The sequence below is a fragment of the Manacus vitellinus genome, unplaced genomic scaffold (genome assembly GCF_001715985.3).
Source record: "Manacus vitellinus isolate BGI_N305 unplaced genomic scaffold, ASM171598v3 scaffold_34_pilon, whole genome shotgun sequence".
In the NCBI taxonomy this organism is placed as follows: domain Eukaryota; kingdom Metazoa; phylum Chordata; class Aves; order Passeriformes; family Pipridae; genus Manacus; species Manacus vitellinus.
Genome location: NW_021940488.1, coordinates 7,226,189 through 7,252,661, shown reverse-complemented (window position 1 = coordinate 7,252,661; position 26,473 = coordinate 7,226,189). Strand labels below are relative to the sequence as shown.

The 26,473-nt window shown below is 39.2% G+C and overlaps 1 protein-coding gene across 2 annotated transcripts in view; it reads right to left on the bottom strand.

The window, feature by feature from the left end:
* LOC103762630 (SAM domain-containing protein SAMSN-1) overlaps positions 1-26,473 on the bottom strand; it is an 84,414-nt gene that overhangs the window by 19,546 nt on the left and 38,395 nt on the right. The window contains exon 1 of one of the 2 annotated variants that reach the window (XM_008929308.3): positions 16,072-16,198. The exons of the other annotated variant lie outside the window; for it this stretch is intronic. Coding sequence (XP_008927556.2) covers positions 16,072-16,128 — 57 coding nt within the window. The 5' untranslated portion in view covers positions 16,129-16,198. Of the gene's footprint in view, positions 1-16,071; positions 16,199-26,473 lie in introns of those variants that run through there. 2 annotated transcript variants of the gene reach the window in all.

Genomic DNA, 26,473 nt, shown 5'->3' with positions numbered 1-26,473 from the left:
TAATAAGTGATTTCAGACTACCTGGCTTGTACAGCTAAGTACAGCTTTTCCTGTACTTATTCATCATTTTGCCTTGCCCCCTTGATTTCAGCCAAACTAGTTCCTTGTTCCATTGCTTTCTTCCCCCACCCCCAGCAACGTGAGTCATCTTTTCATTTCCCCCAGGTTTTTAAAGGACCCATTGTGCCCTTTTCACCTGGAATCTCCAGCTACCTCCTTTTGCTTTCCAAACAGGAACACAAGAGAGCTGTGAGCTCCTGGCTCTACTATTACAGAGTTCCAATCTTCTTCACTGGGCAAAACTTTCCATGAGGTAGCCTCAGAAGCAACTGAGGTAGATCATCCTTTGGGCAACAAAAGAGGAGGAGAAAAGGACTGTTTTAATAGGCTGTCCCTTTGCCTGCCTTTGTAGTGCAGTCACACAGGCATGGACCAGCTTCCAGAGAAGTTAAGGAGAAATCTCTTGGCCATGGGTGTTTTCACCCAGGAAGGACCCCATCTTTTTCAGTCCCTGCTCATAAATCACAAGGTTTCTCTCCATATTAGTTCCCTTCTCTTGCATGCAGCCACTTTTAAACTAAAAGTAGTTTGCAGAGGAAAAAAAAAAAAAAAAGACAAAAAACCCTACAGGAAGCCATGTGAAAATACTTTGTCTTAAAATCTCCATTTGAGAAGAATAAAATCAGCATCCCCTGGAACACAACAGAAAATAAAAGCTCCTTGCTGTTATATTTCCCTGTTTTCCCAAACTTATTTATTAACCAGCTTTGCCACCTTCCCCAAAAAAATTAATGTCAACATAGCAGGGGGAGAGGCCTGAGCACAGACAAATGGAAGAGAAAAGTGTACACACATTCTGGCTCCATGTTCTAAGCAGTACAGCTCAAGAGAAAGAGAAATAACATTTTTTTTTCTCCCCTACATTTCTGGGCACATCTAACCTGAAAAATATTTCCAGCCAAAGGTTATTTGAAGAAACTGACCCAGATTTGTGAATATTTTTGGACAAGTAAAATGACATTCACTACTCACTGAAGGGGAAAAAAAAAAAAAATGAAAAAAAAAAAAAAAGAAAAAAAAAATGAAAAAACCCACACAGCTCTCCTCTTAATTGATTGTAATCTCTCAGAAAATCTCTGTTGGCTAAACATTGTGGTTTTGTTTGTTTGTTTTTACCTTGTGAAATTGAAAAGGACAATTTGGATTGCACACTTTAATTTTATCTAAAATTCCCATAAAGAACTTTGCTATCAAGTAGATGAACAATATCCTGTGACAAGGGGTTAGCTCAATAGTATGATATAAAAACACAGCCCCAAGGATTATGGTTCTATTAGACAGGATTAACACCTTTCACTAGCTTGTCAACCCAGCCAAATGTGCCCTGCAGCATGGAGTGAGAGGGATAGAGAGGGAGGCTGGGATTCACAGCAATACTGGGAAAGTATAAAATAGTCTCCCACAGCGATCTCTAAACATACACTGACCTTTCTGTTGCATTCAATCACTTCAATATGTCTAGTAGGAATAACTGTATATTAAAGTGCAGATGTGCTGCAAATACTTTAAAAGGAACAAGAGGAAAAACATTGTTTATTGTTGGTGTTACCTATAAACAGCTTGAGCACAGGGAAATCAGTTATTCGTTTTCAACCCTCGAAACAACCTTATATCCTACATGTGCAGAAGCCTTGGGCTATTTCGTAGTGTACTTCAATGTTGCTTCATCCTTATTAAATATTAATAAGGGTTACAGGATGATTTCCACTGTTGTAGATAATGGTCTTGCTGCACTGGAGAGCACTAAATAGGGCTGCTTCAGCAGTTCTCTATACTAACTTTTTCCATTAAGTAATCAATAGGCACCACCTTTTAAAAACATATCCAACCCCATTATACTGATAACGAAAAGCAGATTTAGGAGCTCCTGGCTGCAAAGAGAGTGGAACTATTAGTTTCAGTAGTGTCAGTCACTGCATTAGCGTCAGGGAACACCTACTTTGTGAAGATAGGAACAGGCCTTATTTCCAGGTGAAGGGAGGCTTTTAAAGTAAATGCAAAGCTACCAGGAGAAAATACGCTATTGACTTTTGATACCATCCTATAAAGTTAAGTGGTTTTTCTCGCTTGATTCATGCAGGAGCTACCAGTGGATATGTTAAGCAAATAGGAATTTGCTCAGTAATATCTAATGGAGGCGTGGGCAGGGGACAAACAACTGTGTTTTCCCACACAAGGACCGATCAAGTAATTTCTATAAATCAATGCACAAACTTTCATCCCTTCCCTTTCAGTATACCAAATCAGCATAATAAAAAATATCAAAGATGCTTTTCAGTATTTTAAATCCTCCTTCCATCTTCTCCTATATTGTTTATTCCCTGAAATCCAGGAACTTTAAATAATCCTTTTAAAGGGATAAGTGCTATGTAATTGTCATTTATTTTAATTTGGACAGTCTGCAGTTGGTGGTTGGGTTTGTCTGTAAATACCCTATAGTTTTCCCCAGAAAATAGTATGGTATGGTATGTAAATAGTAAAACAACAACAACAGGTTCTGAAATACATGTCTTCCAGTTATAAAACATTCTTCCCTTGTAGGACATATTATAGAAGTCAGATAGTTCTTATGAGAAGCTAGTCAGAGCTTCTCTGTGTCTAAAGACAACCTTTGAGCCAAAACTGACAGCAGTTATCCTGCTAAAAATTCATTATGGGTGATATTCATCTCATGTTTTCCATTGGACAATTCACGCTGCTCAGAGATCTGGTTCCCCACTGTGAGAAATTCTGGCCCATTATATTTTGGTTCAAGTCCTGTTCAAAATATCTTTTAAGTCCAGCATGATGCAATGGCTTTGTACTGACCCTCTCACACAAGTCAATCTTTTCCAATTCCTCCATGCATTTTCATTTTTAGCTTCCATTCACCCTCAGACTACCCAAACTGTGTAAGCTGTATAGGGGCAAATGTGGGAGTAACAAAAAGGGAACTCAGCATGTTGCTCAATTTCCTTGCGTGCCACAGACATTTGTCTTCTTCCCTCTCTCTTGGAAGAAACCACAGCAGCCCTCAAGAGAACAGCCTGTTCTTGATGCTTTGATGGATGGAGACCAGTGGAGATCAAAATTCCGTCCATTTCTTCTGTTCTCTAATGGTCCTAGTCCCTTCAGAAGGAGGAAACTACTCTGAAAATGCAATTAAGAGTTACCAAGTAGGGATGAATATTTCCACTCTGCTAGCTTATCTTGCTGCATAGATAATCAAAAGAATTGTCTCCTACTTTCCTAGATGGCAAGATGGCAGTTTTTAGCTTTTTGGATGTTCTGTGGAAAATAAAAAAAACAACCAACAAACCCCAAACAACACCACTACCAAAAATCCCCTCGGTTCTGTATAAAGAATGAGAATTTGCATACAAGATTAAGCAACTCTCCAAGGAGTAAGAGAAGCAACAAAAGAGAAGATACCATGACCTTTCTACTTCAGGGATTTTTTTCCTTTTTACACATTAGTTACACATACAGAACTTCTGACCACTAACCAATCTATTAATATAACTTTATGGCCCACACAAAACATGGCCTAAACCCTGTACTTCACCAGTCAAAAGCAATAAAAAAGATACATCTTGTTCTTGCTAACTCAAATAGAGCAATCTACTGAATTGGCATTTTTAACTGGTTTAAAAATGACTCTATAATTTTATCGTGGCCTGGTATTCAGTAACCACATGGAGGTGGGGAGAGAGGGGAGCAAAGTGGACTTTGAGCAAAACTGCCTCATTTTAATGATGGGAAAGGGCTGGAAAAGAAAAGCTGGATTAAATAACGAGTTAATCGTGCCTAACACTCCTCCAGGTGAACAAACTGTGCTCTCCAAAGTAAACACTGAGCAGCTGTTTTATCAGCACCTCTACCTGGTACCAGCCTCGGTCTCTCAAGCCAAAAGCTCTGCCAACACGAAGTACGTAGTTCCAGATAACCCAGCCTGCACGTCAGAGTTTCCACCAGAAACCCGTCTCGAGCGCTTTCAAAGGGCACCTCGCACAGGGCAGGCCCTGGGGCAGCTGAGAGCAAGGGGGAAACTACCATTCCTGAAGTTCAACGACACTGAGATAGCTTGTAAGGTCTGTAAGTCTTCCTCAGGAAGAGGCAAGCCAGGTAGGATGTCTGAGCAAAACGGCAATTTCATCTGGCAAAAACTGTACTGTGTTGATTAAACAAGTTTGTGAGGAACTAAATAAGGAAGTAATTTAAGAAACGTCAGTCTTAACAGTAGGAAAGTTTTGTGCAAGTGAGTGTTGCAAAATGTGCAATGGGGGGGAAGGGACCTGACTCCTCTTTCTTTAAATGAACATTGACCCTGAATTTTTAGCACCGTCGTTCCTGCCCAGTTACTGCAGAGCACTCTCAGTTCCCAGTGACAAAAGTCACTTCAAGTGCTCTTCTGGCAGTCTGTCCAATTCTGGGAGTGTGCACACAGGTATTTGCAATAATTATGTAATTAAGACTTTATTATTTATATGACATTTAATTAAAAGTGACTTTCAGTAGCACGCAAAATCATGAAAAGAAAATGACTTTAAAAGAAGGTTAAGGATGTGTGACAAACTCAAAGGAGCTATGAAAATGACAGTTAAGGATTTGGCATGATGTGCACTTCTACCTCCCTGGTATCCTTTTTTTTTACCCTTGATTTACACATGGGCAGAAACATCATTGAGGGACGAGCCTTGAAATCCACCCTCCACAAAACCATCACTGCAGTAAGGGGAGCGCTGTCTGAGAAAAGATTGGTTAAACACTACGTAAGCATTGCGGGCTTTGATCTTTAATCTCTTAAATACCAACATCTTTCCTCTCCTGAAACTTTCTCCTCTTCAAACCAGATGAATTGGCAGACGAATTCTCATATTTTAATAAAACGAATCACCTAGCTTCAATTAAAGCCCTTCCCCTGCTTACTTATACAGCATGATTTTATTAATGCTGTGTGTTATCTAGGTCCTGACCTTGCAGGGTTTGGCTGGGTTTCCTGTGCGAGAGAAATTACTCACAAGCACGTTTGCAGGCTTTCAGTGAAGACAAAAATACTTTTATGCCCAATGATGATCTTGGAAGAACACAGCCCCCAAGGGCCCAGTTTTGAAGGGACCCCCCTGCCTGTCCAGCACACCCGGAGCGGGGCAGCCACCACACTCCCACAGGGGAGGTGGGAATGTGACTGCCATGAATGCTCAGCAGAAGAGGCAATGAAGAGCCTACTCGTGGTGCTGCACATAGACCACACTCAGAATAGCCTGGAGGGACACAGCCTGCCTGAGGGGTTTCCTGTTCCCTTTGGAAGCCCGAGGAGTGGCTACAGCTGCCGACTGTAGCGCGCTCACCTACCCACTGTGGAGCGAAGCAACACAGGACAGGCAGAAAATACTCCTGCCTGGTGAGACAGTGGTTTGGTCAGAGCCTCTTCAACTTGACCATTGCACCACAAGATCCTCCACAGGGATTATTTCAGTGGTAGCAAGAGCCTCCTTGCCTATGTTATGCTTTGCTCACGCGTATCATGGGAGCTGTCCTGCCTCCAGGGAGTCACCGAGGATACAAGGCAGCTTGTGCATTCCTTGACAAGGAAAAGGACATTTTCAGTGGAAGGTGTTCCCTCAAATGACCTTCTAGATGGGAACAAGATTAAAAAATAACCTCTAAGTCACGGTCAAATCTGACCATCCCAAAAGCTCATTTGTTTGTTTGTTTGTTTTTCTGAAGAGTAAGCAAACTTTAGAAAACCCTTTTACTTCCATACTGCAGTCTTACCCTTGACAACAGGTAATAACCAACAATCAGCTAATTCTGAGAAACTTGGTGGAGAGGGGGAGAAAGAAAGTTAGTTTTTATTACTTTTAAATGAGTGTTTGATACATCATGTTGGTTCCCCTGATTAATGTTCACAGCAAACTCAGCCATTGGAGTTGTAATGTTTCTGCAAGCTTCCCTACAGCAAAGCTTAGCCATTAATTCAGTGGCATATGTCAGCTCAGCAGAGCAAGGTCACTCTTCTCTTTCAAGGGGAACCTTTTTAGAAATAATAAAACTGACAGAAAGTTCTTTTTTGCATGCTTTATGTCACCTGAGGTTGAGTGCTGCAGTTAATATCACAGAGCTTATAAACATTCCCATCTTCAGCAGGCTCCAGCCCCACCAGGCTCTTAGAACCTCAACTTCTTTTTTTTTTTTTAAAGTAACATAGTGACAGCTTTATGTGGGGCAGATATACAGTATGTAATCCTAAATGAGTAAAAAGTAAGTAAAAAATGAACAAATCTTTTCTTAGGCTTTTTAGAGGAGAAATTTTGGAAGGCACTAAGGACTGCTGATACTGCAGTATGCACTTAGGATGTTAGTGCTTAGAGAAAAGATGTAGGATTAGGGAATTTGTCTCCATGGATGCTTGTGTCTTTGGATAAAGGGAGGAAATTTTAAAATGCTACTGGTCCACCTTGTTTCCATGTCACTGTTAGCTGATACTGCAGGCTGGAAATCTGTTTAGGCATTTGATCTAAAGATAACACAAAGTTAATTGATCTATTTATAGAATAATTTTGAACTTGTAAGTAAATAAAAATGTGCTAGTTGTCTATTATGATAACTAATTGCAGCTGGAACTTATTTATCGGGGTACAAATATTATGGAATATGATAAACAAACTAACTAGCTGAAGAATAAGATCCAAACAATAGGCCATTTTTTTCCCCTTCATTATCTCTCTTCAGACATCCTGACTACACTTGATTAATGAATCCATAGTGAGATTAGCTAAAATTGCCTTAATGGAGATGCACTACAGTAGAGAAGCAAAATTCAGTGCAGTAGCTATCATCAGTCACTGTGAATTTTCGTGTTTCATCAGATCTATATGTCCATTTATTTAAATTATTTTTATCTTGAAAAACAAAACAAACAAACAAACAAACAAATGTAGACCAGAGTCACCATTTTTTCCCTTTCATGTATCCTCCCTTGTCTGAGTTCCAGTGTTGGCTTATTGTCATAATTTATTGTTATAAGTTATCCTTATTGTGCAGTTGAAGAAAGACATGTGGCACTTCATTGAAGCCTCTCAGGCTTCAAAAACTGGACATGCTTGCACAACTTATGCCAGGGAATCTAAAATATGCTCCTTGGAAATTTGAACTCGTAAAATAAGTTCAGTAACCTTTTGATTTTGGACGACTATAGAAACTGAAAGAAGGTTGCCAGCTCAGGCTTTCCCTGTGACTGGGGACTAGGTAAGAATAATTCTTAGTCCAGAATTTAGGATGTGTTAAATTCTGGGTTTTCTTTGTAGCATAAGCTCTATAACTGCTATCCCAGGAAAAAACATATTCATCTGAAGACAAGATAGCATCCTGATACTGTTCAGGTCACTCATAGACCAGAAAGGAATGAATACAATCAACAGCTCCCTGGGGTACTGGGCGCAACAAATGGTACTGTTATGGGCACATCACTTACCCTCTCTCCATATGATTATCTCTGTGGCATGGGGTTATGACAATCACAGTTCAGTGGAAAACTACAACTTCATTTCATGAAAAACAAATGTAGCAGGTGCATGAAGTATGTTTTCCTTTCGACACATGACAAAATTGAGACTGAGCTCTTCCCCCCCCCCTTCTCCTGCAATCTCCATGAAAGCCGCACGCAGTTGAGAGACACCAATGAGATGCTGCTACTGAGGCAGAGACAGCAGCGAGGCCTTCAAGGTGTCCTTTGAACCCCAAATTCAAGGCCATATTCCAAATCCTACTGAAATCACCCCTATCACTGCAAAGGGGTTTGTCCCAGCTACAAGGCTTTAAGCTTTCACGAACAGGTGGGAAGATGTTGCCTCTTCCCATTCATTCTCATACTGGCTAAAATCCCAAATACAAAGTTTTCAAACATTTTACCACAACTACCAAGATACATTAATCAAGCAAATATAAACTCCATTACAGAGACAGGAAGGAAATAATGGAAACACGCCAATGGACAACATCAGAAAAGGCTTGCCATGTGCTTGCGCCTAGAGCTGAATGCCTGCTCTACCATCATCAGTCATTTCATGCACCCTCTACACAGGTTCTGAGCTTCTCATCCATCAGTGAACCATGTCTCCTTTGCCACTCTGTGAAGAGGTTTTTATACTGAATATATGATCTTAGAGAAGGAGGCAGACAGACAGAAATACAAGAGAAAAACAGCAGCACTGTGGCGAGTGAAAGCAGTTCATGAGTGGTAAAGCTTAGCATCCACTTTGCACAGGTGAAGGCAGCAGAGAGTCAAGCTGAGTGAGCTCATTCAGCTGTCTCAGCCACTTTGTTGTCTCACCTTCACACATCTGCTTTTGGCTGTGCTGTTGCTAAGTGAAGCTGATTTCTTTATTTCAGGGCAAAGCTCCATCTCTATCTCAAACATAGTGGTAGAGGGCAGACATGAAACTGCACCATAGCTTTGCCATGTTTTCTGATTAAACAGAACTCCTCTAGCATTTATCTTGTCTGTGAGAAACACTGCAGAAAAACCTAAAGCCAAGTACGGAAGTATTTCAGTAACCTCGTGTCTCATGTCTCTTTCCACACACCTGAAGGAACAACAGACTTTCTGAATGAGGTCAACATGACCAAGGAGAAGAAATTCCAACTTCCTACAGTTCTCAGGGAAGTAACCACTCAGCATCTCATGGAAATCAAGTACAGGAGTGTGAGGTTATATGGTTGTTCTTGTGACAATGATAAAAGAGATAAAGACATAGAAGAGTAGGAACGGGACTAAAACTCCACCCAGAAGACATAATGGTGCAAAACAGGAGATTGATCTTCTTCCCAGAGAAAACTTGTCAACTTCAGTGCTGGGTGATGATCAGAGATAAAAGACCATTTGCTGTTGACATTCAGCTTATCAGAACAGTGCCAGAAGATGCTATGACTGGCAATTAAGCAGCCTGAAGAATGTGTCATTATCCAGCTGTAAGACCCCAAGTCTGGAGCTACGAGTTGTTCAGACCCAATAATTAATATAATAACTCAGTGGCTCACACCAGCTTTCTGTGTATCCATGTAATAAACCAAAGAGGGCCGGGGAAAAAAAAGTGGCAGTAAGGTATATATCATATATAGTCAAAGAAGCAACTTTCCTGAAGCAGTCTCCAAACTCTTCCCTAAGGTGGAATTTCAGCCCCAAGTTTGAAAAGAAGAAAAATAGTAAAAACATAGTTTTGGATGCGCTGTAAGTGGAATAGGATTCAAAAAAGAGCTAGAAAGGTAAGAGCAAGCATGTATGCAGAAGAGCTTTCACTTGGGAAAAAAGGTAGGTGGTCATTCATCTCTCTGTGGAATAACAACACACATACAGCATGCCTCTATCTGATGCACGAGACAAAGATTTCCATTAGGATGGTTTAAAGGACATAAGACTTGCTAAATATTCAGAGCATATATAATCTGTAGCCTGGTGCCAAGCAGCAAAATGTCTAGCAAAAACACTGACACTGATAGATAATTTGTGGAACAGAGTATAACTGTTTCAAACAGCTGTAGTAACCCTGCTGTCTTTGCTGCAGGCTTCCAGAAGATAAAGGTTAAGGGATATTGTGATTATAGAGACCCAGAAGACTTTTTTCCTTTCTCAGGATTAGGTATTCCCAGCGGTTTCTGCCCACATACCAGGGGGTTGTTTCCTCTGGATGAAGTGTGTGTAGCCAACCACAGATTCTTTATACTAGCTGCCAAGAAACAGCTTTATAATGACTTCAGTCATGTTGCTGTGATAGAGGTTCCTAGAAGAGCACTGAAACTACAGAAAACTGTAGGCCACATCCTCTGCCAGTCCTGCCCATATGTAGCTACTGATCTTTTTTCCCAGCAATGACAGACATCCTTGCCAATGTTTAATTTGGGGTATTCTGGGTTTCCTAGAAACACAGTATTGAAGTCAACTGCTTCACAAATCTAATTAAAGAGTTAGAAGACAACTAAATGCTGATTTATGTCACTTTGCTGGTTGTGCTATGTATTTATCAGAGAATACAGTTATAAATGATGTAGTTTCTAAAAATGGCTGGATAAGACTGTTCAGACATACCTCTTGAAATGCTCTCACTTGCTTAGGAAAACAAACACAGAACTGAACTGGATTTGTTACTCTAAGCAAAATGAATATTAATGTGTCAATATTCCCTTCAGGAGATTTGCTCTCACTTGTTTTAAAATATTCTGCTATTAAGGACTTAAGCCTGGCTAGTTAAGGAAAACCAAGACAGGGAAGAAATAGGAAATTGCCTGAACATTGTGCAAGGTTGGTTGAAAATTTAAAAAGTGGTGTAATCAAGGGAACACACAAAAGATGTCAGTACTGGACCAGGCCACAGATCTCATTTTTGCTTTGACACAAAACCTAGTCAAGAGTTATATGAGACCTCAATGAGCCTGTGTCTTGATGTGAGCATTGAAATGTGGAGTCTGGCCATCCTAATCAGCCTCCTGCCAAGGGGCAGGTGAGGGATGGCTGTTCTTCCCCCACAAAGACTCTGGACCCTGACTTCCTGGTGAGAAAACAAAATTCCCCCAATTTCAAGACCTTACTAAAAGAGATATGCTAACATATATGTTAAGACACAAACAACTTCCTGAAACTGCTGTTGAAAAAAAAAAATTAACTGATGAGCAAGAAGCAAGATGATAATATAAATGAAGAAAAAACATCAGAAGTAAGAGGAGCAGTAATATGATTGTAGAGCCTTCCATTCACAGAAGGAAAATAACCCAAGGTTAACTCTAACCTTGTTCTAGTTTTTTATGAAGCCTAAGGGAGACAGAAAACACCTTCTGAAGTGTCACCTGTAATCCCTTCCTTTCCCATCTAGACATACATGGTTATTACAAGTATCATTTTTTCTTTCTCTGAACCCTCTCTGATAAAGGCCCACAGGTATTTACACCATAAACCAGGTTCTTAAAAATACTTCCCAGATGTTGTCATCTGTTTCTGCTTATTTAACAGAGTTCAAATGGATTTTGACAAACAGTCTTTCTTCAAGAGGCAGTGCAGTAAAGACCTTTAATGACAGAACTATGTGTCATCTTTGCCCATAAGCATAAATTTGCACAGCGGGCAGTACGGTGAAAACAGCTTATCATCAACTCATCACCTCTCATCATTGTTAGAATGAAATGCAAATGGAAACGAACATCACTTCAGTCATGGTTGTGAAAATTAGCATCTGTGACATTAGCAGTGGCTCATTTATTATGCACTCGAAATTTCAGGGGGAAAGAAAAGAATATAAAACTTCATAACTCTACCAGTCTTTACCTTTGAAATAAAATTAAAACCTTCAGCTTTCCTCACTCAAGGATAAATCCTAGTTAATATTCATTAACACTGAGCAATCTCTAGACTGCAGATCTTGTCCTACAGAAGATCTAATTATGCCTTGAATTATTTTTGGTGTTTAGGTGTGCTGTACCTATTTTCTATTTTCTTTTCTTTAACAAGTATTCCCCATTGGAGAGGCACAAGCCACTGTCAGAGAAAAATACAGCACCAAAAAACTTGCTTATAGCATCTGTCTGCACTACAGGCTCCAAACACTTAGGCAAGCGATAAACTTTACTCAGATAATCCCACTGAAATCAATGGGATCACAGCTAATTTATTCATTTAAGTGTTTTCAGAATCAGGATCAGGCCTTCTGTGAAGAGTATATAAAAAGGGGAAATTCTGGCCTCAAGTCTATGGCAAAAAAGTGCATTCATTTCTGTGAAGTCAGGGTTTTGTTTAAAGCTTATAAAAAAGTAACATTACTGGCATGAAATCGTACTATGGAATAAATCTGCATATTAAAATGTTTCCTCCCATTGGATTTGCCACTATTATCTCATAACCCTGAAAACAAATAAAGGTTTATCACCTAAGTAAGTGAATATTGATTTAATTAGAAGCTTGGACATATTTTTGCCTAAACAAAATGCAGAGGCATTGACCCTGAATTGTCTGACACACCAGAAGTAAGTTGAGTTTAAAGCACCAAGCACATTTGGAAGCAGAATAAGGAAACAAAAGACGTCTCAAACCTTTAGCATAAACACAGATCAACTGTCATGTAGGATAATGACACAAGACTTTCTTCAGTCAAGCCAGAAAAAATGGCACAAAGTCGTCTTTCCTTCACGTTGAAGTAAAGCCAAGAATCATCAGGCAGTTCTCAAGTTTGCTGTGTCCGGAGGAATGTCAGAGAGAGAGAGAGAGAGAGAAAGGAATAGGTTCTGCACAGCACATTATGTCCTGTGAAGTGGGCAAGACAAGGTAGGGATGTTTTACAGATTATTTGCACCTGGTCAAACGTGTAAAACAGTGCAAAGTGGAATGCAGAGTATCTGTGAAATTCTTTAAGGGTGTTTTATTTGTATGGTGCTGCCTGAAGCTATACAAAAGAGAAGACTGTATAGTTTCTTTGAATGTTTTTTTTTTCCCCCCATCGTTCTAAATCTGCTTCATTCCATTCCCCAGATGCACTGACATTTGTAACATCATAAGGGTCAAAGAGGCTAAAATCCAGGTGTTTTCAGAAGTCTTTCCTTCATCCTCCAAGTAAACTGCTCTCCTCCTCCCCAGCTCTCTAAGGGGTGGTGGGACAGACTGCACAGACCCACAGCTGAGACACATCTAGTAAAAGCTACCCCCTCTGCTTTTCTGCCCTGCAATAACCACTCCAGCAATGCACATGCTCTCCCTGCAGTGAGCTGAGTCCAGCCATCAGCGTGACCAGGAACCTCAGGGCTTTGTGCAAGACCTGGTTTGTTTGACCTCACTTGCCCACAAATAACTCCACAGCTCAAAACAGCCACACCATGTAAACCAAGCCGTGTCTCATCTGGCAGAAATGAAAGGAGGGCAGGTAAGGACTCCCTTAAGGAAGGGATGGAAGATGCACAGGCTCTGTCGTGAGAGAAAATCATTTAAGGTCCTGCGTAGACAATAGGTTAGATTAGATAGGCTTGAAATAGAGAGCTTAGCCCTTCGACTGGTTGAATTGCTTCAATATTAAGCAGGGTAATTTTAACCCTTAGGACTTTTCCCTTATAGTTCTGTTATCTGGGATCCTCAGCTGCTGTACAAGGTACAAATGTACAGTTCCACAGTAGTAATGCAACTACATTAGTACAATAGTAATGCAAATGATTAACATTTGCAAAGGATCAGAATCCTTCCACATCTCTTTTGAAAGCATTTCCCTCCCATTTCTCTCCCAGTTTTCTCTTGTATGACACCAGGTGTAGATGGTTTTTTTGCCTAACGATGAATGTTTATTTATATAGTTTACATAAAATGCTTTCAGTAGTTATATGCATATCCATGCATACACAAAAGCTGCCAGACATTCAAATAAGTTATTAGCATGACTGCAGCACTACAGAAATCCTGCTGCTTAACCGAAAAAACTACAACCATACTATTTCGTGGCACAGGATCAAACTTTTCATAGCAGAAACTGAGAGTCCTAAGACAGACTTTTTGTCTATGCAGCACTTACCACGCCTGCAGAAGTCCCTTAAGCACCACAGTAGTAAATAAGTAAGGTAAATGCATTGCACACAGAGAACTGACAATTAGATGCTGCAAACCTGTATTACTGCTGCACTGGTCATTTGTCCACCACTATGAGGGGCTTTATATAGGGACAGTGAATTGCCTCGAGAAGGGCTTTAACACCAGCTTTGCATCGTGTTCCTTCATCCTCATCAAAAGGCATAACCGGATGCCAACATTCTTCACATTAGAAAATAATAAAACCAAAGGGATTAAAAAGAAAATCTTGGTAAAATACTTGGATTAATGCACAGAAGTTCATACACTTGTGATAAAGACAACTAGTAACCATTATTAGGATTCAGTTACCTAAAAAGATCATTTTGGTGTCCTCTTTGAGGTCTAGGGTAGCAAACCTGATTTTCATTTAACATTCCAGACCTTATGGCTCTCCCACAGGTCTCGTGCTGGCCCTGTGTGGATGTGTTGGAGACACTGGGATGTCTAAGCTGCCTAAAGGCAAGGTGAGGTAGCCCACAACCTTCACAGTGACAGTGGAATGCTGACCTGTGAGCATGAGGAGGTACCAAATGTTGCCTGCTCAGAGCAGGGGCAGCCAGAACGTGATCTGGGGAAGTCACTTGTGATATCCTCTAACTTCTGTCAGGAGGTAAGGACCTGTGCCCCATCTTACCCAATTCTGCATTAAGCAAGTTAAGTATTGACGTTGCTTCTGTGGGATAAGTTTCAAAACGTGCTACAGCAAAGTCAGATTTCTATTCTATGCAAAGTGGGGCTCTTTTCTCCAATGCCCTCTTTGTGAATAGCACATTGAGCAAGAGCACTCTCGTCATGGAAAGTTTACACAGCTCTGTGCAAAAGTGGGCCAACAGGAGGTGAAGTGTCTGAAAGAACACTCCTGAGACAGAAAGACATCCTGAGACACTTCACCAAGACCTTTCCATTTTTGTAAACACTTACAATAGGTCAAAAACAGCACAGCAAAGTCAGCAGCTGTGACACTCAGTCAAGTGGTTAGACTCCTTTTGTCCCTGCTTTGCACCTACAGTGAATCAAATCCATGAGCATTATGTACATATACATATATATAATTGAGAAGCCATAATGCCAGCATTTTAATAGCATGGAATGAATTCATGAGTGGATAACTGTGAAGGAAAATTAAAAATGAAAATCAGATTATTGTTAAGGAATGTTCTATTCTGGAAGAAGAGAGAGACCAAAACTGGCTTTTGAAAATATTTAGCATACAGGAAAACAAAGCCTATCCACAGAGTCTTTCATGGTCATTTCTTGTTTAATCTATAGTGTAATTAGATATTAATTATACTTCTTCCCTGCCATTAAAAAACAGTATGATGATTGAACAGAAGAAAATGCACACCAAAGCAACCAGTGCAATGCTTAAAAAACCCATTTGTGTATGGGAAAATGGATTCAAAATTGCTTCAAATCCATGAAAAAAAAAGCTCACATTAATTTTAACTGTTAATGAATCATAGTTTAAAACTGCAAGCACAATATGCAAAAGCCAATGCTGTGTAAAACCAGAAGATTCTTGCTGTAACAGTGTCTGCAACAATCTTTTAGGACACAGAAGTCACTAAGGGAGGTGTATTCTCAAACAATAAGAAGATGGGTCTGTAAACTAGGAGCTGCCGAATTGCTGGGAAAAGAGATATACTAAAAGACTTTTCTAACCTCTTTGTTAAATTTTCAGCACTGATAAACTGAGGCAGAAATGGATAATGAAGCCCTCAGGTCAAGCAGTAGCCATTTCACTTAAGCCTTACAACACATATGTACAATACAACACACAGAGGTCATTTTGCACTCAATGCAGGGACTGAAAATAAATTTCTAGCACTGGACACATTGTTATGCCTCTTGCAAAACTCTCACTTCCTTTCTTACAATTCCAGATTGTGGAAAGTGTCCAGTGTAGCACATTATGAATTTATTTAGAATATTTAATTCAGGCTGAATTTCAATAATTCCCAGAGAAATGAAGATAAACACTAATTGTCAAGTACTCTCTCCTCCTTTGGTTATGGTGATGCAAAAGTAAATTTATTAAAATAAGGAACAAATTGAATAGCTTTTCTAATTCTTCACCAATTCTCACACTCTTTTCTGCTACATCATCAATTTATCATAGATCAAAGGGAAAGAGGGGATTTTATGATCTCCTCTGTTAAAAGACTGATGAAGAACTTAAAATAATAGACAAAGTCCAGTACCAAGACTCTTTAGCACAGCTGTAGCAGCTTCACAATGATGATTCCTTGAATTGGATCCTTATGATCCTTATGTTATGAAGTGAGTATATTCAAATAGATTCCTGAGGTTTTAGCACTGAGGCACTCACTAGCCCATTAGGAAACCCTGAAACTAGGATTTAAAAGGAAAGCCTCCTCTTAAAAATTGGTAAAAATTCCTGCTATTGCTCATTGACAACAAAAATTGAACATTCTTACCTTTGGCTTTTGACTTTTCTCCTTGTCGGACGCGTTAGATGGTTTTCTCTTCAACATGTTTAAGCCACGTTTATCCAGAGGATGTGCAACCACTACTGCCTTGTGACCAAACTAAGTACAACAGGGGGTACTACAGACGTGTACATTGGTCACTTCCTTGTTCTGGTCAGGATGTGACTTCATGCAGCTGCTTTGTTGCAGTGGGGGAGTAAACTGAACACTTCGTTTGGGGAGGGGGTGAGGAAGGAGGGGAGGAAGTGACAGGGACAAGAAAGAGAGAGGTGCACCAAGGAGACGAGTTGAAAATGAGGACAGGGTTCAAAGTGAGAAATGCTTTAAAACTTATCTGCTTCTGGGTCACCATCAGGCCTCAGTAAGACTTTGGACAACCTCAAGAAAATCATTCTCTTTTCCTCTCTCACTTTTCCCCTCTCAGCCTTATGGCACTAACTGAACCTTTATTTCATCGTGTGCTGGGACTCAGCTGTGAAGAAGGTGTGCTGATGTTCAGAGGACCAAGGGATATTATTGCCCAGCAGATCTGCACTGTACTGTGGGTGTGTGGTCCAACTGGTGCCAACACCTCCTCTTCTCTCTTAGCTCTACAGTAATGCAACAAAAGCAATGATATTAAAGGTCACTGTTTGGTAGAGAAGGGAAGTATCTAAAGCCACCTTTTTCTTTTGAGTGGTGAAATAATTTTTTTGTCATTCATCAGAGGATTTGGACTCCCTGAAACAGCACTTTTCAGTCCTCTGCTGTCCTTGATTTGCTGACAAAGTCACAGGGAGAAAAGGCAAGTCTTACAACAGAAGGCTTACAACAAAGAGACAGAGGAGAATGGCAGAGGTCCTTTGCACCCTCTTGAAAAAAAACCCAGAGGATAAAGGAAAGTGGAGGTATTAAGATAGCTTTGAATTTCTGCTTCATTTTGCTTGATATTATTTGCCAAAGACAAACAAACAAAAACCTTGAGTATTCTAAGTAAAACTTATCTGTTGTGAATCATAGGTCACAGAACCTGAAACTATGAAACACTCCCAAATTTTTGCTGAAAGATGGAGGTGAATTCTCAATTTCAAAACCCCAAATTTTTTGGGCCACCCACAGAGTTTCAATTAAACCTTAATTTAAGATTACTACAAATGAAAAAGAAATATATTTCTCTAAATTGCAAGAAAAGGTTCAAGTAAGTGTCAAGAAAAAACTTTGGTAATTTTTTTTTTCAAAATTTTATAATATATTTTCCAATTTTTTTTCCCCAAATAAATATATTCTAAGCAGCCTTTACTCCTAAGTTTTACATAAATAAAAGCACTTTTAAAAAAGCACTTCACTGTGGAGGTGTCTTGCACCAAATAAAAATTCCAAAGTTCTTGTGAATCCAAATACTCAGTGGACAGGCCTTTCTTTTTCTACATCATTCTTTTAATATTAGATTTGATGGAACTCGAATTTCAAGGAAAGGTAAAACAAGAAACCATCCAAACTGAAACCACAAAGAATTGACGGTTGAAATGCATCATGGTACGAAATGCACAGGTCTTACTGCTTATTTTTTTAGAATTGCCCTTCCCAGTCCCATAAACACTTCTAACCTTTTGGACATGCATGAGAAGACACTGCTAGATAGACAAGTAGTCTCTTGGATGAATTGCTCTCTTCCTCCTCCTCTACCATATGAGTACTCCAAGGACATGCTCCTCAGATGAATTCCTAGTTCAGTTTGCTCTTTGGACTTCTGTGTAAAGGCTTAAGAACAGTTTTGGAGGCTTTCTTGGATTTTGATGGATGGGCAACTGAATGGACTGAGACCAACTGATGAAAGAATAATTATTATATGCTAATGGTCTTATGAGGTTTTCCTTTCCAGGCCTTCTAAGAATGGGGTTGGTAAGAAGTGAGGGAGGAGGAACTGGAGTTAAGGTACTGAAATTCTGTCAAATATAACAAAAAACTCTCCAGGCTAGTGGGTTGCAATGGAGTGTGTGTTGAACCTCAACCCATTAACCAAGATGTTTCACTTCACTTTTAAATCTGAGCTACACTAATTTAAAACAGAGTTAAATGTGGGGTTTTTCGTTATTAAAAACAACATATTAATCAGAGTTCATAATAATTGATCTTAATAATAATTAATTATTTATAATTATGAACTATGGGAGATATGTTTCTTTTCTATATTTGAAAACACCACCTGAAATGTCAGTTTAAGTTTCTAAGCATAAGGAGGTTTTACCATGGATATTTAATCAGCCTTAGTAATTCAGTAGAGCCATACATGGTTTTAAAAGCTGTATGTATGTTTAAAAGTAATTAAACTTGATTATTTATCTACCTAGACTTACATTGCAGTATATTGGTTCTCTTTTTAATCTGATCCAAACGTGAGGATTAAATCAGACTGTGCTGATCATTACACTGTGATTTCCTGTCTCAGGCCACTGTTAAAATCTTCATGATTAATAAAATGGGAACTCATCTGAAGAGTAATATATGAGCTTCCTTTCTGTAGAATATTTATTGTTAAACAGGAGGAAAGAGGCTATTTCAAGAGATATAGTACCCACCCATATCTATTTCCTATCCTCATCCACATACCAGAAAAATTATAGCAGCTTGAAAGCTGACCTGATTATGTTCTTGCCCTTGGAAGGGTGACCCACACTAGTTTTAAAAAGTAACAAAGTGAAGAAAATCAAACATATATAACATTAAGTTCATTTAATTTGGTTAACCAATACATTTCAAAAGTAGCTCTTTTGAATTAAAAATTAATAATAAGCTTGGTGCTTATATCCTCTGTATTTGAAGCTAATTTTTCAAAGGAGAAGGAGTATCTATGTAAAATTAAAAGAAAAACTCTTATACTTAGTTTTCTGTTGGACATGACTGCAGGTAACTTATTCCATTTCCTTGCTGGACTTTGAATCTGATCCAAACCCCAGTGAAATCAATAGAAGGTTTTCAGGTGAATTTTATGGGGCTTGGATTGACTCCTCTATCCTGAAATAACCAGGCAATGTCACTCTTTTATCTGGAAAGTCTTATGGGGAAAAGGGCTATCCACTTAAAAATAATTAAGATGACCCCATGAGAATGATTCCCACTGTCATTATATTTATAAAAGGCAACATACCTTATAGCTTATTATTATCATTACTCAGTTTTAATGAATGGACCATGATGAATGGTCCTGGATATTCAAGTGCTTTATGTGCCTCCCTCCCACATGGAATCAAAGTGTTGCAACAGCTCCATATCCCCTCAGAGCTCCATCCAGTTCCCTTTCCCTGAGGGATCACTTCCAGTGTAAATTGTAAATGTAAACTTATCCTTTCAAAACTTGATCATTCTGTTGAACTATAAGGCAGGGTGTGAAGTAGATTGAAAGGTTTAGCATGCTGGCCACCTGTCAAAAGCAAATGAAATGAGACTTTCCTCATATTAGCAACTCGTTTTTCATTGTCCATCAGACAAATCTGGTCCAAGTTTAACCAGAGACTCAAGGATACCTTGGGGCTGTACATTACTTTCCCTAATGCTAAGCAATCCCAGAGTGTCTTAGTCTGTTTATTTTAATTAAAAGAAGATTTATATTTTGTACAAGAAAGGAATCATGCCTTCAGCCTCTGCTTTTATGGCCATGCCTCTCCCTGAAATGATCTAACTCAGATATTGCAGAAATCTCAGAATAGCAAGTGAAGCTGAGTGAGTAATTTGCAGTGAATAATTTACTTAACAAATTTAATCTTTATTTCCTCAAGGAATGTTCATGAGCAGAACACAATTTCCTCATATGTATTAATTATGGGCCAGAATTTAGCTAGATACTTCCCTCTCCTGGTCTGATTTGAGCAAGGGCCAGCCACAGATACAGGCACAGCTAATCCTCAACAGAGCTCTCTCCATATAAACCAACAGGGCAAAGACTCCGTGGAAACTAAAAGGAACAAGTGTGAAAAAGTGAAGTTAAGTGCTCCCTCCCCCGACAAGAATCCATGAAAGAAGACAGAGGTTGCAGGGTGGGCTCTGTTTATAACTATTTAAACAACACACTCACTTTTCTTTTAATTCCAAAGATGGAGGCTGTGATTTTGGGGTGCTGGGGAGTAGAACTGGATGCTTAAGGTTTCATCTTTGAAACGCCCACACTCACTGCAAACTCATCACCACGAGCAGCCAGAATTTAGTACTGAAAATTGGTCCAAAATGCTCAGGGATTTCATGCAACAAAGTGTATAATTTCCTGTTGAATAGGCTCTTCTGTGCTTTTTTTCATCAGGAACAGAAAATGGAGAAGCCACAGAAACTCAAGAGTGTTAGAGAGACAAGACACAATTGAAGACTATTTTAAGCTTACACCCTTGATTTGGCAGTTTGTTGACACTGTATCAAGAAGACTCCTATTCCATAGAAAGCATAATTTTTATGAAACCTGCAGAAACTGTCTATTCAGCAAAGTGAACAACTAATATATGAATTTTGATCCAAAAACTTAGTCTTTGCTAAATAATTTATATTGGGGAGATTTTTAATGACATATATCTAATGAAAAGACATGAGACACTAACAAAGAGTGGGAGTCTAAGCTTGTTTAAGCAACCATCAGGGCACAAAGCAGGAGGAATACCCTCACCATGCCAAGTCCTAGGAACTGTGAATTTGGCCTCTCTCAGACTACTGGGCTTCCTTTTCTTCCTGAAAAAAACTATTATTATGATTCTTCCTTCTCTTATGCTAATCCTTTGCCTCTAAGGTCAATGGAGTCATGAGGAAATATGGCAGGGACAGGCTAATAGTGCATTACTATAGGAGCTCCTACTGAGTTTAAAGAGGTGTCTGGTACAAAAAAGAGGTTACTACCCTGTGAGTAAGAAAAAGTGTCTCATTGCCAGGCTCTCAGACTGTGTCCTTGGCATGTTCCCAACACCACCTGGCCTAAAGGGAAAATGAAGTACCAAGAACTTATCTCAAGCTTTGATCCCAACACATTCTCTTGCATTAGCAGCAGATGAACAGATCAGTCATACCTACACTGTGTCAGGTTAGCACTAACACTAATAAAAATCTATACTACTGTGACAAAAGGATTCTCAAGGAGATTGGCTTTCGCCTATTGAAAAAATCTCTTTCTTATTACCTTGAAGAGTAAGAGCCAAAGTTGTGTCTATATCTTCTAGGTATTCCTGTTTAGAAAACTCGAAGTCAGCAAGGTTGGTGTCTTGTAAAACACAGCCACAGTCTTATCCAGAATCCGTGTAATGATTTCCTACAGAAATGTGTGCGTCACCAGTGCTTTTCCTGTACAATTTATTGTAAGCAGAGTCTGCGATGAAAACCAGAAAGTAACTGGCAGGAAGGTGCTGCTGTTGAGCTCAGACAGGCAAGAGAACAGCACGCTGTTTGTCTGGGTGAACATCAAAATCAGGGCTACATTGCAGTGTTCATACCTAGAACATCTCAGTGAGTGAACACTGAGATTACTAATCAGCTACAAGGGCATTTTATGCCACGTAATTTGCAGGTTTATGTGACTGTTGTTTTATAGTCATCCAGCTGAAGCTCAGCCTCCCAGAAATGCATTTACAGATAAAGAGTGATGGTTGCCTCGTACATCTATTCAGAAAGCTCAAATATGAGATTTTCAATAAAGGGAACTGATATAAAAATAAATGTAGGCCCTCTGTTTTAATCTCATACACAAAGCATGATATGCTTCATTTGGCATTTAGACCAGCTTAACACAGGAGCACTGACAGTGCAGCAGGGGATTTTTTCAAGGTATGTACATGATGTCTGCCAGCCTATCTCTGATTAGAATCAATATCAAGACAAGTAAATTCTGATTAACTCTAATGCCAGCCTGCTGTCAGAAAACTCTTCGTAGTTTTTACCATCTTTTACCAGTAAATATCTCCTGCTGAATTTCTTCACTGGTGTCAGAGTGTCACATTGCTGTGCCATCACAGCTTTAGGACTGCTGTGCAAATACTAACATGAAAAAGAATAATGTGTGGCATACTGCATATTCACTTGCAGGGTTTTGATTCCATACTGCTTCTAAGAGAAAAATGTTATTCTTCCTTTCTTGTTGAATATGGGAGAAAATCATAATTTGAAAGTGACTGAGAGGGACAAGATGATTTTATATGTATTCAGGCTTAAAACTCTCTTTCTACCCATCTAACTGATGTGATACCAGATTATAGGCAGGAGAAACACAAAAAGTCATCATCAAGAAAAGGTGATAACTCTCTTTCTTTTCTTTTCTTTTCTTTTCTTTTCTTTTCTTTTCTTTTCTTTTCTTTTCTTTTCTTTTCTTTTCTTTTCTTTTCTTTTCTTTTCTTTTCTTTCTTTTCTTTTCTTTTCTTTTCTTTTCTTTTCTTTTCTTTTCTTTTCTTTTCTTTTCTTTTCTTTTCTTTTCTTTTCTTTTCTTTTCTTTTCTTTTCTTTTTTCTTTTTCTCACTTTGTACCAGACCTGTGGGCTTACTGTTACAAAACTTGATTCAGGTGCTGACATCAATGGCAATACCTTAAAAATCAAGCAGGATGTGGGTCAAACTAGCTCCATCAGCAGACTGCCAAATCACACATACTGGGAATGAGACTTGAGTGGTTGATTTTCTCTCATTTCCAGACCTGAACCTCACTGCAGGGAGGTCTGGCTTCTGCTCTGTGCATCTGTCTGGCAGGTGTAGGTGGTTACCTTGATCCAACAGCTACTTGCTCCAGGGTACAGGTGAAGGAGGGTGGGAAAGATGCAGCCATGCTGAGCTCCCTCACGAAAAAGACAAGGCATTTTTCCTGCTGGATTTTGGCACCAGGTCCCTCACTGGGGAGGACTGGCAAGGTGATCACTGCACCCTTTGCTGGTCATGGTTAGTGTCCTACTTGCCTCACTCAGGATTTCACGGGACACTGCAGGTTGTGGCTGAATGGTCACAACTGACTAAGCTGCCCCAGGTCAGCTGAGCCTCACCAACGGGGTGGGAACCTTCTCTTAGCCCATCAACAAGATGAAGTGAAGCACAGTCACATAAATTTATTTCATTAAGGGTTTAAGATAACATGCTTTATCTCAGGCTGTAGGCTAAAAGCACTCACAGGGACAGTCATGGTGCTCAGTATGTTTAAGGTAATTACTTATGTGTCAGTAACTTGTCTTTGGGGAGAGAAGGGAATGAAAAGGAGAGGCTGTTTCTGAAATTGCTCTGTGGAAAGAGAGATTGATGCTTGGCCTCTTTACAAACACCCCACTTTTTTTTCCATATTCCTTCCACCAATCTTGATCTTTATTCAATGTATTATCAAACTCCTCTCCTCTCACTTCCCACAAAGCGTGTGAGCTTTTGACTCATACCTTGAATACCCCTTCTCTAGAGAATCTTTTTTTACCACCTATTCTCACCTATATGATCCTTTTTACTTTTATCACACGCATTATTCTGTGTGTTTTCTGTCTCCCTTCTCTTGTTGCTGCCTCAGAAAGCAGAGGCTGATGAAAAGGAGACAAAACTTTTCCCTCCACAGCTCCATGATCTGCTAAAAATTCTACTGAACAAAAGCAGTAGTAGTTTTACACTAAACTGGAGAAGATTTTCGCTCCAGGAGCAGCAAAACTCTGAAGGCTAGATATAGGTCTCCTCCTTTACAGCAAATCTTATTTGGGTTTTTTCTTAATATGTGTACAAACTGGTGAAGTGAAATATTAATATTATGCTCCTCCCTCCTAGGGAGGGAAAGTTCACAAAAAAATCTTTGAAACATTTTTGTGTTTCAAAGCCTAAATAATAATAATACCTAAAACCCTAAAAAAATAACACCCTTACATACCAGACACACACACACAAACTCATTTGATTAAGAAAACAAAGTTTTAAAGTCAAGGAAAGGCAGAATGAATGCTATCTGTGATACCTGAATCTCAGTCCTATGCGTGGATATTTTATGATGCAGTTTTAATAATGCAGCTTTAATAGTTACCTCATTTTCTCTACTCAATGTCTGTCTCATTCAGTGCAGTGAGTGAATCTAAATGGAGGTGTCAGAGCCTGCAAATAAACTGTTTGAACTCCTGCACTTCTGGTACATTGGTGTGTGTATTCTTGCTCATGCAACAACTGTCTGATGTGTAAAATAACATTCTATCCCCATTTTGCAGATGAAGCCTGAGGCAGACAAGTCAAGTGATTTGTCTAATATCACACAAGAGTCTGTAGAAGTGCAGGGAATTGAATCTGTATTATCTACATCCTTAATCACTGGATCATGATTCATGGGGTTAAGGAAGTTATGAAGAAATGGAATACGGATTCATTTTGTCATTCTAGTTCAGGAAAACACTAAGAAATTATGTTAAAAGCTATCTACTTTGCAGTTGATCACTGACTGCATGTAATTCTAAGGTTTTGACCCTGTGGTTAGATGTGCAGAAAATCTAAGCAAATATAGCTGCGAGAAAAGTTTGGGGAGTTTGATTTCAGGTCTTTCAAACTAGAAAATCAGAATACTATCCTGACGCAATTTTTAGGGGAAATACGTGGAAGCATAAATGTAAGGGAAGAAAGCTGGGTATTAAAACACCTACGTGACCTAGAACTAAATATAGAAACCCTCAAGATACCTGCAAAAGTTTTTTCCTCGTGATCTTAAACTATCTGAACTCTTGATCTTTGTACTTCCCACGCACTGTTTGTCATCATTTCTTGTGCTGTGCTATCAAACACAAGCTGTAAGTAGAAGTGAACAAGAAGTTTCGTGTCATTTAACATAATTAATGTGCTCCTTTTGCACAAAAATATTCAGCCAGATTTCTTCAAATGGATTGGAGTGCAAGCACTTCCAGCAAGAATTATGTTAGGTTCAACTTTCCAATTTGCTTTCCTTATGTATTAGGGAAGGCGAACTTCTTCAATCAATTAAATGTCTACAAAAAAATTGGTCCAGAAATTTCATTACCTCAGGTGAATTCCTTTCAAAATGAGAGAGAATAGTCAGATACAAAACCTTTTCCAGTTCTTTCTGAAAAGCTCTGGTCTTTGTCTTCTAATGATCTAAACACCAGAAAGTGTTTAAATATCAGAATTAGAGGTGTGTCCACTGTGTGTCCATTGTTTCTCTTCCAGTCTTATTTTTCAGACCCTATTCTTGTTCATTTCACCCACAAAGTTGGATGAACACCCAGTATTCACATTAAATTTTCAGTTTCTAAAAACAAGTGTGAAATTATGCAAGACATACCCTACTTCTGGAGAATGTCACAACAAAAGTGTTTCTTTTAAAGGACTCTGAAATGCATTAATTATAATAATGCTGCAGCCCTGGAAACCTTAGTGCCTTTCTGGCACTGAAAATCCTCACTCTTCCATTTATGCCATTGCTGAGCACCTATATCATGTGACTTTCCCTTCACTTCTATGTGAGGGAGATGAAAACAGAACTAATTTCTTCTAATTAATGAAAGGCTTATTTCACAAATAAGCTTTACAGGAACACTTTAAAACGTACAAAAATGACTTACCAAAGAGAATAACTAGCTTAATCTACACTCACAAAACAAGCAAGCAAACATAATCAGGTTTTGAGCCAGATCAGAACTTCCAGAAAATTGATGTCCCCCAAGAGAAAAGTCATTTGAATTACATAGGGAAGAAGACAAGGAGTATCAGGCATTGTGGTATGGCACTGCTACCCACCACTTACATACTCTTGTAACTTAAGGTCAGTAAGGATCCCTGAGTCATCTTCAGTTGTGGCTTCCTTACCAAAGCCTCAAAATCCTTACCTAATTAGTCATGTGAGTAGCACTTTAATTTCAGCTTCATCAGGGACTCAGAAGAAACCTGAAGCTGAGCTTGCTTGTTCTCCTGAATGAAGATGAGCACACATAAAAGGTGCACTGAGCTAATGCAAGCACAGTGAAGATTAAACATTTTGACTACAAACGGGAAGCTCATCAACAGCTCAACAAGCACAAGAGCAGGAAAAAAAGTTTAGGTTTCAAAAATCCATGCAGAAGTAAAACTGCATTACTTTGTGTGAGAAGATAAATTGCACTTTAAAAGTTGCAGACTTGGATAAGCATATCCCAAGGCACCTGATAGCTTCACTGGTCAAAATGTTCCTGCCAGCATCAGGAGCTGATGCATTAGGACAACACAGCATGAAAACACAGCCTGTATTAGCTGATTCATTCGGTGGAAGCACCGATCAAGCAGAGTAATGTGTACTTTTTTTTGCTTTGTGTGGTGTATGGGAAGAAAGATAACCTTTATAATTTTTTTTTTTTTCATAAAAAACCCAAGAAAAATACCTATTATAAAATACTGGGCTGACAGCAGATCCACATAAGGATAATATTATCACAGTGTAGGTGTGTAAAGCAGCAGACAGGTAAGAG